Source organism: Tyto alba, unplaced genomic scaffold, assembly GCF_018691265.1.
Source record: "Tyto alba isolate M040663 unplaced genomic scaffold, T.alba_DEE_v4.0 Super-Scaffold_1000006, whole genome shotgun sequence".
Classification (NCBI taxonomy): Eukaryota; Metazoa; Chordata; class Aves; order Strigiformes; family Tytonidae; genus Tyto; species Tyto alba.
The window spans coordinates 12,335,868-12,353,820 of NW_024881272.1; the positions used below are offsets into that span (position 1 = coordinate 12,335,868).

The 17,953-nt window shown below is 38.4% G+C and overlaps 1 protein-coding gene across 12 annotated transcripts in view; it reads right to left on the reverse strand.

Annotated features, from left to right (window-relative positions):
• NTNG1 (netrin G1) overlaps window positions 1-17,953 on the reverse strand; it is a 157,905-nt gene that overhangs the window by 52,712 nt on the left and 87,240 nt on the right. For all 12 annotated transcript variants that reach the window (XM_042806476.1, XM_042806485.1, XM_042806487.1 and 9 more), the window contains exon 4: window positions 8,707-8,879. In XM_042806476.1, coding sequence (XP_042662410.1) covers window positions 8,707-8,879 — 173 coding nt within the window. The remainder of the gene's footprint in view (window positions 1-8,706; window positions 8,880-17,953) is intronic.

Consider the following 17,953-nt stretch of genomic DNA (forward strand, 5'->3'; position numbering starts at 1 on the left):
CTCAAACCTCTCTCTCTCCTACACACACATACAAATATCCTTTCCTTTCTCTCCTGAACAGATTGTAGCAAAGGGAGAGGTTTTCCTGCAAGTCTGCTCTCCCCATTTTACTGTATTTCAAAAATTTCAATGAATTCATAGCGATAAATGCTTCCTGGGCAGAGAATAATGAAAATAAGATGCCTGCTAGCCTGAAGGGCTCTGTATTAACCTTGTGAAGTTGTCTTCAGGTTCTGTTTGAAAAGCTCTTTTGCTATTTCTGTAGAGTTTCTGGGTTGGTGTGATCTTCTGTAACTAGCTTGATTTCTGTAATACCAGGTATTCCTGTGTGTGGTGACTGGCCTTGATAGTGCACTACTTTATGCCCTTTCTGCTAGAGAGAGTGAGAATGGCACTTCTAAGTTTGTCTGGAAAAGAACTGGTTATGTAGGGCCACGAAGCGGGATCTATTAACACTCTGTGAAAACTGCACATATGATGGGAAAATTATTCTTAGTATGAGTGGTTTTGTGAGATCTGGAGTTACATATTGAGGCTAGCTCCTGAATTCAGCTGAGCTGTATTTGGTGCAAGTCCTTAGGTAACAAGGCACGGGAGGTGGGATTCTGCCTCCCGCTGCTCTGTCAGCATGGGGGCCCGACCGCACGGCTCCTCCCATGGCACGGCCACCGGGGACTCTGAACTGGCTGCGGGGAGCCAGCACACCCCTGCCCACCCTTGGGTGGGGACAGGTACGTTACATGCCATGGATCGTCTCCAGTCAGCCTCGTCTTGAAATCTGTGAGTACTTTGCAGCAGTGAAATGATGTGAACAGGTTATAGATGGAGACGAGGAATCAGGCACATTACTTGCCTTGATGCAAAACACTTTTCAGCTAGACATAAAGAGTAAATAAACCCAAGTGCTTGCATTTATGTATATTCAGTTTTTAAACCAAAGCAGTGTTCAGTCTAAATTATCTTTCAGTTGAAATCACTGGGATGGTTGTTAATGGTAATAGTTTTATAGTGAGGAAACACCAAGCATATCGTGCAAAGAAAGTTCTGGGGTAACTACTGCCCCTGAAATGGCAAACATTGCAGAAGAAAGTCTCTAATGCTATTTATTATTTTTGATTTGACTTGAGGGTGGTGGTTTGGTATATTACGTGTTCACTGTAAGTGCATCTAAATATACATGCATTACTTGAGAGAAAAAAACCTGGTGTTTTCCCTTCATATGATCTTCTGCATCTGCCCTGTAATTGTCTCATTTCCCTTTTTTCCAGAAATGGGTTGTCTTAGCTATTTGCTACCATGGAGCTGACTATTGAGAATGGAGAAAAAAGCAAATCAGATGCGAGCACAGAAAGCAAGTTTTTGATTTCTTCTATAGTTTCTGTCAGTGTGAAATCTGTAACACAAAGGAAAAGCATCAGGCTTTTGGTGAGAAGGGCAACACTGCTGCTTCCAGTCTCTGGGCGGGTTATACCCTGCAGTCCCTCTTACCAGCTCCATCACCAGTGTCTGTGTGCGCTTCCTGCCAGCCGCACAATTAGTGCTGCCAGGCTGCACCTCTTCCTGGGCAGGGAGTATGTCTTGGATGGAGGAATTACTCTGTCAGCTTGGTCTTGGCTGGTCTTTCCCATGGGCTTCTCTGCCTCTTCTCCATCACAAGTTGAACATGCACCTGCCATATGATGGAGCCAGGGACAAGCTCCTGCTGCTATCAAAACATGACACCCAGCTCACGGCTCACTCACATTCAGGGAAAGAGTGTCACCAAGGGCTCAGTGAATTATTCAAGTGAGGTGCATACAGCCCAGAGACTGAAAATTAAGATTGCCTCCTATGAAGGCATGGCAGGATACAATAGTAGATAACGCAGTGCAAGTTTGGATTTATATTAATTGCTGATCAAAGCCATGTGAGAGCTTTTCTGACAAAAGAGACATCCTTATAATTGCACTCTACACCACACATTTTAACTCTTAAAATAGGAACAAAATATAGAGCTTTCCATAGCAAAAGAGTCGGAGCAGAGGTGTTAATGCCATGTCTGATCATCTGCTAGAATAACTGTGCTGCAGCATGACTGCACTCCCTGCAGTGAGTCTTTTTTCCCTTTGCAACTCCTCCACTGACGCATGATTGCAATATCAGATCCACAGCATCAATTTCAGAAGTTCGGAATTCTCTAGTAATTTAAAGCCCTGAAAAGCTGGAGGAACATAGCATCTTGTAATCCCTCAAAGGGAGCAGTCGTTATAAACATAGAAGTAAACTTTTCATGTACTGCCAAACCTGTGTTCAGCCAAAGGGCCATACACAGTGAAAGACACAATTCTTAGGAAATTTCACATGTACTTCATTGCTAGAGCCCTAGAACTCCTGCTGCTAATTTTGCAGTTGCTCACTCCATAAAGATTGAAAACTTCTAAATTCCAAAAGAACTGCTTAGATGAAGTTTGTTATCCTCTACCTCTGTTTTTCCAAGTAATATCACCACAAATAAATGGGACAGAGAAAATATTTAGTTATTGGTTTACTGGGTAACACCTTTTAAAATGTGGATTTTTTCTCATGATGTTTTAGTGACTCCAAACCAGTACTGAAAACTCTCTGTCTAGGAAACTCCCAGTGAGATCAGAGGATTTTTTTAAAGTAATCATAATTTATTGATAGAATATTAGATATTAGAAACTTCAAAAAGCCTGAAACTCAGACCATTTTTAGAACTTTGAGCATTTTCTAACAGACACTTTCCTTTCTCATACTGCTGCTTAAGGACTAGAACCCTCTTCAATTGCTCCTCTTCACTGTGTACAGCAAAACCAGAATTGTTTGAAACCAGTGATGGATGGAAGCAATTAATTTCCTAGCAACAGATGCCACCATAACCATCACAAACAAACAATGCAAGAGGGTAGTGTTGAAGAATATTTTTCCAAGTCTCATTTAAAAAAAATACTGTACATGTTATTTATAGTGCATTGTTTTTTATGTATGTTCCTGCAGTATTTTGCTGCCTGTTGCACTGGGTACCTATTTGGAAGGAAGTTAGTTTCTCATTTGCAGGTTTTCCTGACACTTCTGTGTTCCTGAATTCTCTTGTTACATTACAACAGTTTTCTTGTTACAACTACAGTTTTGCCCCACCAAATTTCCCAGCCTGATGCATCTTTTGTGTGACATCCTCCCGTTGCTTTACATCTTCAGTAAGCTTCAGGAGCCAAAATGAATATGTAATATAGAATAGAAACAATCAGAAGCTCTGCTGTTTTGCAACTTATTATTGCATTCATATCTTCCTTTTTCTCTAAGAAAGATGTTATCAAAATCATCAAGGAGTAACTTTTTACTACTTAAGCACAAGTGTCCCATTCCTTCAAATCAAGATCATGTGGGATCACCTCCTCTACCTCAATCATGAAGCAGTACTGAAAAGCTTCTTCCAGTTGTTTGGGAGAATGGGGACCTTAGACAATGGGACACTATCTACTTAATGAGTCTGCTTTGACAGGGCAGCAGAATGTGTGATCTTTTCAGTTACAGGGATTCATCCTACTCGGGTTTCTGAACAGAAAGCCTGACATCACACAACCTCCTGGCCTACTTCATTTACCTTGGTCCTTCAAGATGGCTTTGTGTCATCAAATGTTCATGGGGAAAACTACAAACACAGATGAGGGTAATCAGTGCAATACTTCAAGTGCCACATTCTTTGCCAGAAACTGTTTCTGTGGCAGCTGTGCTGCAGTGATGCCTCATAAGTGATGCCTCCCATTCAGGGAAGATTAAGGCCTTGCTGCTGAGACAGAGGCTGTACTATCAGAGGGGCACCTGCTGCAGGAGAGTTTCAGTAAACTGATTGAGACTATCTGCCTAACTGTGGCTGAAAAGAATCACCAGTGTTCCCCATGTCCTGGTCAATCCTTTGTTTCATGTTGAACTATGAATTAGGAAAGTCATGTAACGGTTGGGAGGCAGTTTTCGCTGAGCGTCAGGCACTTCTGGTACAAGTTACTGGTTGTGGAGGGACTGACAAAAAGCAAGCAGGCTTTGATGAGTGGCAGCCCAGCACAGTCTTAGACAGCTCGGTCTGATGGAGCAAAGTACTTAAGTGCCAAAGATGATCTAAACAACAGGAGGAAGAAAAGGGCTAGTGCTGTCAGATACATACGACTGCTGAGGAGAAAAGCCATCTTGTAATACCAACTATAGAGAAATTCAGTAAGTTCACTTTGAGTGTCAAAACACATTGCAGAACAAACTATCCATGGAATGCGGCAGCACAAGGGAATAAATGTAATCACAAAATAGTCAATAAGATAGGGTCAAAATATAAAATAAATGCTATGCAGGAGACAAATGTGGAAATATTGTAAGTGCCAGTAAACAACAGAGTACTCTGTGTCTTTCACAAGCAAAGCATGTAACAAAACGTTTTGTGTTTTCCTGAAAAACTCATGTTGAGTTAAAATGAGAAGAATACAGAAAACAGCTTTATATCATGGTTTAGGCTATGACTGGAGTATAATCTAGAGTGGTCTTGTATTTCATGAGCTGTAGCTTGAAAAGGTATAATAAAGTCTTACTGGACACAAAAAAATGGCTGAAGCAGAACAACAGAAGTTCCAGTTGGGAAAGATTTGGAAATGGACATTAGGCTTCTTGTTGAATCTTAGCAAATTTCCCAAATTCAGAGAATCTAATGAAAAAATATCTTTTTATTTTGTGAATAAAACTCAAGTGTTTCATTTGTACAACTATATTTAGCTGTATCTTATTTAAGCACACTTATATAATAAAATTTCAAATCCATTGAAAATTAAAAATATTTTAGTCTTAGATGGAAAATATAAAACTCTGAAAATTGGAAGAAGAAAGAGTATGAAAGGGACACTATTACTGGATTATACAGTGTCCCCAGGGAATTAAAATAAAATATCAAGGGAAGTTTAGGGTCAAACCAGATAAGTTAGTTGCATCAACACGTTCCAGCAACTATTTACAGAATTCAAGGGAAGTTTAGGGTCAGACTAGATAAGTTAACTATATGAACATGCTCCAGCAAATATTTTCAGAATTCAATGGAAGTTTAAGGTCAAACCACATAAGTTAATTCTACCACCGTGTTCCAGCAACTCTTCACAGAATTCAAGCCTGACTGGGGAGAGTACGTACTGACCACATGATGGAGATGGTGACAGAAGTGCAACAGGGTAAGTGAAATTACATTTGCTGTGCAGAGGGTTACACAATAATGTAAAATTTCATATGCTCCAACGCATGCGCCATTAAATCAGGAAGTGACAAAAGAAATGAAGCTTTTACATACCATAAATGATTGCTGCTTGTAGCAAGTAATCAGACAACCCACAAGAAGAGAAGCTGATATAGTTCTGAGCAGTACATAGGACCTGATTCAAGAAGTAGTTATCAGAGAACCACTTCTGGACTGAAAGTCAACATATTTGTTGAGAAGGATAAAAAAAAAATAATCCACTGCAGTAAAATTTAACTTTCAGAGAGTGAGCAGATAAAAAAGAAGTTAGTTAAAAGGAAAATGAAAAGAACAGCTAAAAAGATTTAATGCAAACAGCATGGAGGCAGGCTAGAGATAAACTGTATGAGACTCAGAATAATCACATAAAACCCATCAATTTTTTAAAAAAGATTATAAAAATCAACTATCTTATAAGCAAAAAAAAAAACCAAACAAAAACAAACAAAAAAACAAAACCAAAAAACCCAACACCCAACCCAAAACAGCAGAATGAAGATTATTTTGGAAAGACACACTTCAAAAGTGTAAGTCATCTCAATGGAGAAAGATAGGAAAAAAAAAAAAGCATAAAATCTGTCAGGTTAAATATAAACCACAGTATTTTGAGAATCAACTTGCTACAGACATAAAAGTTAATAATTCTTTTTTGTTAAAATAACCGCTCTAGAAGCAGGAGGCCTCACAGAGAGATGACTGGGTAGATAGGCAATCATGTACTGAATCCTAACTTAATTGTTTTCACTGATGTTTACAAGAAAGAAGGTTAGAGGGATTCTCACAATTTGAGTAAGTTTCTCAATGTCTACCATCATCTGAAGGTGTTTTAGAAAACGTAAACAATATAGAACAATAAAAATTGCCATAAGGTTAAGTTCACTCAAAAAGTGTTCTAAAGGAACTCAAATATGACATTTCTGAACTAACTACTGTAACATAACCTGTCATTTATGTCAGCCTTGATGCCAGAAGAAATGTAACTGTGGCACAGTCTTTAAAAAGGACTCAAGGGCTGATCCCTGTAATAACAAAATATAAAGCAGACACATTTTTATGCTATTGTAAAAGATCCATGTTGTTCTCATGTCTAGATTATCACGTGTAGTTTTAGCCTCACCAAATAAAAAAATTACATCATAGAACCAGAACAGAGCAAGAAAGCACAGATGACCGGAGATGTGGCATGGTTTTATATATGATAAGATTAAATACATTAGGATTCGCCATTTAGGAAGTAGGTTGAGGAAGTGGACATATCAAGTCTATATAACCATAAGTGGTGTAACAGATGTAAACAGGGATGCACTATTCTCTGTTTCTTCCTAGATAAGGAGGCACAGGCTTAACCATATAAAAACATTTAAGGCAAATGAAAGGGAATACCTTTCACACATTGTGTCATTAAAATTTGAAATGTATTGCCATAAATTGTCACTGAGACAAAGCTTATGCCAGCTGGGTCGGTCTCTCCACTCAGCAGCTAGCAACCACTGTGGGTAAGATGGAGGGTCCAGCTCAGGAAGCTGGTTAATTGCTGGCAACAAGGAAGGCAAAGAAGAAAGCCTTCATACTTCTTCCTGTTTGCCATGAATTTGTGCTGCTGATCACTCCTGAAGAAGTCAGGATTTGAGGGTAAGTGTTAGCTCAAGGTTATGTTTTCATGATGCTATAGTAAATAATAATAACAAACCAGAAAAGACTTCCTATTATATGCAAAACATTTTGATTTTTGATAGAACTGTGTATCTGATGGCATTCAATAACGTCAAAAGTTGTTTTAACAGGCTTCAGGCATCCTTTTGGTGGGTGCTAATTCCACTGTTCCGTCTGTTGTGTGCTCAACTGATTGGAAATGATGTAACTGATATAGCAAGCTGCATTTAGAAAGATCTCCATTTTCATGTTCAGATTTATCTTATCACTAGTTTAGATGATTGCTGGGGTAGCAACTAAATTATGTATATATGTGCATGCATATGTATGTATGTGTGTATATGTAGAGATATAAAATATATAAATAAAACCAACCTGGTAAATCTCACCATTTTTTCTGAACATAGCTTTGAAGTATTAATTCTGTGAGCCACACTCACTTTTTATAACACGAGAAGTGAATACTCTTACAAAATGTTTTTCCCCCGCTTTATGGAAGTTCATTTTTTTCTGCTCAGTAAGAATTTTATCACAATTTCATGCCCCCACACTTCATGGTTTGTTACTTGGTCTATTACTCTTACATTTAACTTGATAAGGTCCTGCTTCCTATGATATTCATTTTTGAGTTTTGATTCTTCACAGCTGCTGCTTTGAAGTCTTAGATAACATTCTGAGCATTGCACATTGCTTCTGGTTTTAAACTTTTAATTCAACTGCTGTACATAGCTCTGTTTCTCCCAAATAACTTTTCAGTAAATTGTTATATTCTAATATTCTAAAATGAATGTTTTGCTTTTAATCAGGACAAAACTGTGGATTCTTCTCTTAAAAGAAGCTAGTAACTTCTGTCCAAAGGTTTGCTGCTTTATCCTCATCTTCTCAGTCCTTTCTTCAAAGGAATTTAAGTCTGTTACTCAGTTTGGGAGAATTCTGAATCATTGTGTATTTCATACATGCATGAAAGGAAGAACTGATGCTCATACTTGTCTTCATGCCCTCTCTTTCAGCACCATGTTCTTTTTGACCCAATCCTGTCCAGGACCAGGAAATGCAGCTGTCAACTGCTTCCTTTGGATAATATGAAAGTGTGCTGGAATAGTGAGTATGTGTGTTGTTGAATGGCTACTAGCTGGAAACAAGCAGATAAAAACACACAGGTTTTGCCCTCCCCTTCCCCCTTCAACATTTACAAAGATCTAAAAGAGTGCATATGAATCCGGACTGCAGGTCAACATCAGGTAAAAGCTTCCTTTACCAACCTTTAGATCTTTAGTTATTAAACTTCCTTTACCAATCTTCAGTTGTTAATTGAAAAAATTTGCTCTGAGATTTTTTAACTTTCTTAAATGGAGAAAAAATGAGTAAGGACCTCATCTCACATGTTGAGCTGAGGTTATTTCGAATCTCAAGACAATAAAGACATATGAATGGAGAGCTGAGGGTGCCATGGCTGGAGCAGTACTGCAGATATTCCCACTGTTTTCTCTCCTCCCTCTGTGCTTTATATGTGAAAGGTCCTAATTTTTTCATTCCTTAGCCCTTTCTATGCAGTGTCCAGGGGTTTGTCTATGAATACAAACATGCAGTTCTCATGCAAGTTATTTACAACCATGTGAGAGCACAGATGATGTATACTTACAATTAACACAGTTTAACACCTTGTCCAATTATATGCACTGGGTCATTAAGAAATGACAGACTTTTGCCAGCATTCATCTTCCTTCAGTCATGATACAGAGCAGAATTCTAATAATGAAATATCCTTACTATACAGAACTACTTACAGATATTAGCAGTGCCCTTAGGTATAGGCAGATAAGAACCAGGACTCCACGGTCGGCCCTGGTAATTCTTCTTGCATTTTCCACAGTCTGGGCCAGTTGTGTTATGCTCACATTCACACAGTAGTCTTTTGTTTTCTTCTTTACAGCCAGTAGCGTGAAGGTTGCACTTACACCTATTTTTAAGAGGCAAAAATAAAAAAAAAAAAAAGTGGGGTATTATTTAGAGTTGACTTTAAATTCAGATTAAGTCTTAGTAAAGCATGTCCTATGGCAACCACTCTATTTCTGCATGTTGTGCCTGTATTATTGTTTTAGCATGCTTTACAAGACATTACTCAATAGCATGTTGTAATATCTTCAGCTTGCACAGGTCTAAAAGCAGTAATTTCACCAAGACTCCAAGATGCTGAATCTTTTCTTGTTTTCACTAACTCAGCTCCACTGAGATCAACTAAATTATTCATAATTTTCACTACAGACAGGTCTATAATCTTGCACAAATTCAAGAGTTATTCACTACTCCCAGAAACAAAACAAGTCCTCTGCTTATGTCCTTAGAGAATGGCCCAAATTAAGATCCAAATTAGGCCCTGGCAGTCTGAGAAAACGGACTTCAATTAAATATCCTCTGCAATGCTATAGTTCAGTAGAAGGGAAGCTCACTGTAGTGGTGTTTTGCCATTCTTGTTCAGCAAGTACTCTCGTCCTCAGAAAGGAAAATTTTTTTGCCTGCTTTAATTTGATATAGTTGTAGTAGCTAAAGGTCAGAGGAAATATTTTGGTAGGCACATTTAGTTTGACTTAGGAAAGAACACCTAATCAAACCTTGCGACAAAATCATTAGATAAACCACATTCAGCATCTGGTCTTAGAACAACTGTATTTTCCTTAAATTCCCCTATTTCCCTGAAACTAGGACACTTGCAGAATGGGAAGCTAGGTTCATAAACAGTAAGGTATTGTCACCTCTTCCCATACCTTTCCAAAAGATGTCAAAACCTGCTAAAATCTTGTTTTTGTTTGGGGCTGGAGAGAAAAACAGTATTTAACGACCCTGTCTGTTTGTTTTCCTAATGATTGTATATCTAGTGATTTAAAGGGTTCTCATGTGGGCATTTGTCACCTCTTCCATACAGTGACCAATAATTAGAGCAAAACAACACATGGAATGGCCAAGTGCAAATTAATAGCTGTCAAGCTGACTTCCATTTGGAAGGAATATGACCTGAAGCAACTGGCTACATACATATATATCCCCAGGGTAAAACAAGCTTGCAGTTGTCATAAGTGGCTGCTGGAGAAAATCCACAAGAATCTGTAATACAGTAGATGGTGGAGCATTCTCCTCAATGCTAGAAATGAGGCAGATGAAACTGCTGTTATTTGAGTAATGCTTATTCTAAAGAAAACCAGGTTCAGCACCTTTTATATTGAAATTATCAAAATGTATTCAGTATGTTAGACAAAATAAAGTGTGATTCATTTTTATAACATTTCCAAAATATGGATGCTTAAAGACTACATCAACTGTAAAGTAAAATTTCAGTGATTAGCCACTGCAGAATGAAAGATGCCTGCCTGAGTGTCAGTGGATCAGATATGCCTATTCATGTAGAGATGGAAGATTTTGGTAAATGGCATTGCTATTAAGAAAAGTAACAGGTGGTTTTACTATCCACAGGAATATGAAAATTGCTTTCTTAGTGTATAAGCATCATAAAAATTGGGTTTGGTTTATGATCATTAGTGTTATACAAGTACAAAAAAACCTTTAGATTAATGAAATCTGAAGACATTAAACTGGAATAGTTGTTGGTGTCAGTAACCATACATAGGTAGAAAAAGAGCAGAAGCATGAGCAGAAAAAAGAAATTTAGAGGTCTGAACCTCCTCTGATAGAGGCTCTGATTCTTCTCTCACTTGCACCAATGTTTTGCTGCGGTCACTTCACAGATTTCAGAGAGATAAATCATGATTTCCACAGCAAATCAAAGACGTAGCTGAATACTGAATTAGTGAAAAATGCAGGCAGTGCTAAAACTGAAAGAGAACAAAAAGCATCTGTGGAAAGCAAACTGAGTGTAAGTTGAAGGGTACTGTGTCTGGAGAAAAACAAGCTGATACCAAATTCTGTGCTGTATTTGGAGAGACATTTTTACTGAAACGGGGAAATAATATTTTGTATACTAGTTTGTTTTTTTTTTTTTTTTTTCAGGAAGGTTGCACTAGGAATTGGGCAATCTGTCCCAGGGACCTCATCAGAGTGTATATATGGACAGTCTCAGAGACTTCTGCAAAGAAGAAAAATGCCTGTTGTGCTTGAGTGACAGACTTCTCTGGATGAATGAATGAAGTAAATATGTGTAGTAGGGCTGAGAGATGACTAGAGTACAATAAAAAGCTAAGTCTATTTGTGGGATAAGCAGTAAGGAAAAATGAAATATTTAAGGTTACAGAAAGAAGACTATTTAGGTAGAAGTACCATCCAGACACACCTTGGGTGAACCACTCTTGCGATGAGATATACTGGATTGTGAGCAGTGTGAAAACAAGCAGCAGAGCCTGGCATTTCAGGTGACTGTGAGTCAGCGGAGCACCACTGATCTGGCAGTGGACTTGGGCTCCTATCAGATCACTGTCAGGATGTGGACATCAGCTTCCTGTGGAAGACTGCCCAAGTTCAGAGTCCTTCATCTGTCTCGTCTGTTTTTTAAGGAAGATTACTTTTATTTTCTGCTCCAGAGATAAGGAAATATTTTGTTACCTTATGGGAATATCCATGATGATAAATTATTACTGAAAATCCTAGGTACCATTTGTAATTTCTTTAAACACTTGCTTTGAAAAGCTGTTCCTAGCTGTTATTGCTTTAAATCCGAGAGAATAACAAAAGGCTTAATTAGATTTACATACAAAGTACATGAAACACAAAATTTCGTATACCCCTTGGAGATGCTTCCATTAGAAGAACCTGGTCACTTTGGCTGCATGTATAACAATGGAGTAGTTCTGAAAACCTAAAGAACTGCTTCTACATCTTGTGTACTAAGTTTTAGATGATAATATTTCATGCCTATACATTTTCTTGAAATCCAAAGGAAAAAGTCAAAGTGCTTTACAAGGTATTATGTACACATGCTCAGAAATGCAATTACTGGGTAGCAGTGGGCGGGCAGCAGCTGCTTGGCACATCAAGTGGGTTTGCCTGTGTACTGAGAAGGGATGATTGAGGGAGCTCTGAGAAGTGTAGCAGGTTTGAGAATACATGTTAAGGTATGGCAAATGTAAGAGGATGTATGCTGCAGCCTTTGTGCTGCACTGGCAAACAGCCTAAGGACAAAATTCCAGGTAAGGATAAGGCAAATGTTAAAGTCAAAGTGCTGTTCTGACATACAATATATGCTCACCATAAATGGCATTGCTGAAGTCTAATGCTTTATATGTCTTTACAAAGAATGTCCATGAATATAAATATCAACAACTCCAGGAGCAATTAGGTTACATACGGGGAGATGCAGGCTTTGAAACAGTGTTCTACCTGAAGGGAATGGTTGTCTGCCTCTCATATCTGGTTACAGTTTTCCCAGACTTTTTTTTTGTTGATTGATGTGGGAGTGGCTCTATCAGTGCTGAGCTTGTGGAATTGAATGCCACGTCCCCACAACACTTGTCTGCATTTGGAAACTTCCATCCTGATGTTGCCACAGCTCAGCTGATATCCATCTTTCCAGTTCAGCTTGTGAGGACTCTTCCTGCTAAGCAGCCTGGTTACAGCACATGCAAGAACACATTTCCCTCCAACGTGCAAATTCAATTTTGAATCACTAGAGATTGAAATTGCTGTCCAACGCTATAAACTAATTGTGTGGGAGAACAAATTTGTTTTTCTGACCACTCATCTTTGACAGACTCATTATTTTGTCATCAAGCAATTGAAATGATATTTTTGGCAGTTACATAAGGCGCAGGAAGCACTCTCGCGTGTTGAAGGAGCAGTGCTGTTGTAGTGCAAGCAGGAGCCCCGGGTGCCCTGTGGTCATCATAGACTCTATTTACATACAGACAACTATAAATATCACTAAGGTAATTGCTAATAGCACGCTGATGCTCTTGCCTGTGAGTGCCAACCAGCAGACTGGGGGTCACATGAGGGGATCATTTATGTTGAAGAGATCATTGGTGAGAAAGACAAGGGAAGCACTTTGATACATTTTTAACGACTAGCCATATGTTCCTCACTTAGATACATCTTTTGGATCATTCTAGGTCATTGCCAAAGTTTAGAAAATCAACTTAAAACCAACTTGTAAGCCCTCTGCAAAGACTTTTGCATGCCACGAGTCAACTCTCTGCTCCCAGGTAAGCAAAGCCTGAACTTGCAGAGGAGTTGGTGTGTTTGCTCTTCGTATTACTGCCCACACAACGTGGTGCACACACAGGGTAAAATACCATCCCCACGCAGTTCTCATTAGGCATTTTAAAACAGTTAGAAATGTTAAGAGCCTTGGTGAGCTTCCCAGTGCTAGCAGCTACTTCCAGCACCTTGTTACAGCTGTCCTAAAGGACTTGGCCGTGTTTAGCATGACACCAAACATGTCAAGGCTGTCTACATTATGCCTCTCCAGCTTAATAATAACCTTGAGGCAGCTTCACCCGTGAGGTTTAGTTTTCTAACGTAATGTAGACAAAAATGAAAATTCTACATTGCAAATACATTTTAAGTGATACCTCAGCCATGAAAGAGGAAGAGGTGTAGGTTGGGAAAGCGGGAGCTAAAATACAAGCACCTTTAAAATATACCATGAAATCTTTGGGATAAAACCAGCTTTGCATCTGAATCATTAAATTTTCAGGTTTTACATCTTCTTTTTTTTTTTTATTTTTTTTTATTTTTTTTTGACGCTTATATGAGACAAATTCATCGTAACTGAGAAACTGTCTGTACTGGCAAGTGACAAAATTCTTGCACCATTGAGCGTACAAGGTAAACATCATGAAAATACTTAGATAAGTCTGTTTTTCCTTTTGAATCTCTCTAACAAGTGGAACATTTTTCACAGAGACTCAGAGTCTCAGAAACATCACGTCTGCTGAATATTATTATTCATCATATCATAGGATTTTTCCATGTCATGTCAAAAAACCAAAGTATGCCGGTCCTTATCCTAATTTCCAAAGCTTTATAGATGTCTGCATGCTTTACTATTGAAGCAGATTTCATGAGGATGAAAACAAGTATAAAGGACACTGTTGTGAAGAAATAAAATGAATGCTGGCCAATTTATTTCTGCAAGGGTGGAACAGACAGTGAGAACACACACATAAAAGAGGTAACAAGATAATTACTGCAATCTAGGCTACCAGTGCTCACTTCAGGAACTACCTGCCTGAAGAAGTTCTGAGCTAAAATGATCAAAAAACCTAAGGACAGTTGGCAATCAGAAAATGGCATGGGTTGCTGGCTGCAAGTAGGTCTGCTGAACAAATGTTCCAGCTCACGTGAAGCACGGAAGTCAATTCTGGTTTTTATTCAGTATTTTTTGAGCCACATGAATATCTCAGGCCCATGTTGCTGTGTGGAATCCAAGACCAAAAAAGGGACTACATCTTTTTCTGGAAGTTATAAGTAAGACCCCTGTGGTTTGCTAGTAGCCACTGTAGTGAGAGTCACGAAATGTGAGCCCTTTCTTTCATTTTTTTATTTCTGGAAACGCATTCGGTCACCAGTCTTTTTCTTTGTCCCTTTCCTTGAATTTATCCATTACATCATAATCTTGCACCAATAAAAAAAGATTCCTTTGTGGAATGGGGCTACATCAATAATAAAGGATAAAAAAATTCAATAATAACAAATATAACTTTGTATAGGTAGATATATTATTCCTTCATTTGCAAAGCAAGGATCAGGTTTTTAAGCTTCTTAAATCTGTAAGGAGCTTTGTGGCTAGAAAAGAAGTTTAACCTGCGCTCAGTAATCCTGCTGCACCTTAGTACCTTAGAATCCAGAGATTTACAGAAGCCTCTTCAACTTTATTCTTTACCATTTAGTTTTCGCTGGTAAATTTGGGAGGAAATTGAATTAGATTCCCACAGGCAGTATGGAAAATTGGGGGAAATAGCTTCTTATTCTCCCTCAGCTGAATATAATATATGTAGTGGGGAACAGAAAAATCCAGGCACAGAAAGCATGTTTGCTTTGCTTTCTTAGTGGCCTACTTCCAAGCAGTCTGGAGACCTTGAAATTAAAAAAGAAAACAAAGTCCAAAAGGGTACCATAATTCCCTTTCCCACAGGAGTGAGGACTTTCTAAAACTCACAGAAAGCATTTGTGCTAAGCCCGCCCAACACTAAGAGTACACAAGTGCTAAATTTAAACGTTAACATGTTTATAAGATTTACTGTGTTCACACACTAGTAAACATTTCTATAGATTTTGATTATTTAAATGGGAAATACTGTCAAGTTAAATGCTGGTCAATATGAACAAGACAGGATCACTACTGTTCTATTTATATCTCAACCTGTATTTGGTTAGTATGTTCTCTGATAGATGTATGCTATCTTGCTTTTGAAGTAAAACATTAGTGGGGCAGCTCTTTTCAGCTTTGCTGCTCATTACCCCCAGCCCCTTTCAGACAGGGGACCACAAGAAACCTTACCTTGCCAAATAAACTGTAAATGTTTCTGAAATGTTTCTGATTAGTAGATGACATCCTCCCAAACAAACAGAGGCAACTGAAAATGTTTACAGCCTAGATCAGCAACACTTAGAACTCAAACATAGAAAGGAGGAGGCAGTAACCTATTAAACCTCTTACAAACACCTCAGTATTTTTAAGCATTTGAAGCTGTTCTGATTTCTTGGCTAGATAAAAAAATGTTACAGACAAACAGATATGAAAATATTCAGACTTACTTCAGTCTCTTAGGTCCAAAGTCTAAAAATAACCCAATAAGGCTTATGCCTAGAACAAGACAGCTAATCCTGAGTCTGAGTTATTTCAGTTTACCACAAAAAAAAAATACCTATGTTTAATATTAAATAGATACACCTAGCCAAGTGGAATGGTCAAATGCTTTTTCTAATTTTCATTTCACATTCTCTAAGTGATAAATCTGAAATAAATCTGAAAATATAGCTGCTGGTAGAGAACTAACTTCCATTCCCTTCTCAAATATTAATTTTTTGGTTTTCTTTGGAGATATTAGTTTTAATGGAAATGTGTCAATAAAGAGAATGCCTATAAAATCTGCTAGAGTCTGCCAGAGTTTTCCACAAATAATTTCACCCATGAACACAGTTTGCCAGATTCTTAGCTGATGTAAATCCATCTGGCTCCAGTAGAATCAATGAAGTTCACACTGTCTGAAATGTGGCCTAATTTATTTCCAGCTTTCATTCATATTATCTCAGGCTTAGTGGCTGTATTTTTAGATAATTGCAGATAACTTTCTTATCATTTTGAATGGCAGGCCCAAGATCTTGAACAGGCATGGCGTGGAAACTAGGCATCAGTGGAGGGATAAGGAGCCCAGGTGTGATGTGCTTTTAGGACCATGTCTGCCGAGAAGGTAGGATGCTGGTATTTTACACTGTTTCCATGCATCTGTTTTGCTCTAATCTTTAACCTCAGAAATAGCAAGCTTTTCTTATCTGTGTGAAGGATGCTGAATGGGGACCATGGCAGTCATGTCTCTCCCAGAGAGCAAGCAAAATCTATTGCTAAGATGAAGATCAATAATGACAGTTTCTTCCAGTGCTATCCACCCATCACTTAACGCTAGTGATTGTTTTGGTAGGTTCCCAGATTACTGCTGAAGAATGAAGAAAAAGCAGCTAAGCTCTAAGTACATCAGTGTTACAATTAGTTTTTCTTTTTCCTTCTCTCCCACTTGAAAATTTCCTTCTTTCTCACTGGTGTCCCTTTGGCCTCACCTACTAAATTGCTGTACTTCACACAGCAATCAATGTCTTGATACATAGATGGGATGGCAGAGTGGGAAGCAAATATGTTGCAGAGGTACTAAACAGCTTAGGTGTTCTGAGTTGTCATGTGTTATTTTAATTGGTTTGTTCTAAATATCAAGAAAAACTAGGAGATGGTAAAAACCTGAATATCCTCAGCTGCCCATATTGTTATGCATCAGAGAGAGAAGGACTACTGGGACAAGAATACAGTGCTCTCCCCACCAGCTGAAATAATGCAATCTGCTTGGCAGTAACCCATCTTTATCTGTCTGATGGTGCAAAAAAGTTAAAGAGCATGCATGCTGTCTGAAATTTGACTACTGCTCACTGCCATCAGGATATCAGGGAAGCAAAGTTTTTGTTATTTTTCTTTTGCTGCTGTCCTAACATCCTGCTTAGCCAGCCTTTGTCATCCATCCACTTGTCAGTAAGTCATTGCCAACAAGTCAGTACACACCAACAGTTACCCTAGACGCAGAATTTAACTACTGTATCACAGCAGTTGTAAAAGTCAGTACCACAACCTGCTAGATTGTTAAGAACATGATACACAAACCTCAGATGAAAGGTGCAGCAATATATCACTGCAAAGTTTTATAGCTCACAAATTTAAAAATGGAAGTTAAAAAGTCTTTAGGAGTCACTGTTTCCTCTCTTTTTTCCTGATAGAAATCTGAACATTAGATGTGAAATTCCTGGCATTGTGTTAATGTGCATCACCACTTTTAAGTTTATTGAGAGACCTATTTTTCTGGGTTTAATTTAATTAATACCAGTCTTACATCTGCTCAGCAGCCATCCCAAGAAAGCTGCTCTAAGATGCTAGTGATTACACCAAACTTCCTGTCTTTATTTGTAAGTAGTATTTCACAGTATCAGCTGCCAGCTGGTACCCTGAATTCTTTTTCCCAGCACAACACTGAAAAGGAACAATTTGTTGCGTGGGAGGTCTGAAACTGTGGTCATTAAATTACCATCCAAGTGGACATGCTTACAATACCATTCAAAAATGTTACTTAACTCTCTGCAATGGGAAAAATTTTATTCTCGCATGCAGCGATACCCCAAGTGAGCTGTTATAAATCTGTGCCCACGATTAAAGTTGGACAGACCTGACCAAGGCACAGATGTCTTTACTTTAAGCTCAGCGAAAGATTTGGGGTGTAACACCTATTGTGTCACAGCAGGGAATAAAGTCATGAGCCATTGTCAGGGGAGCAGCATTTCTGCTACAGGAGAAACAAGGAAGGTTAATTTCATACAGATTTCAGTAACTTC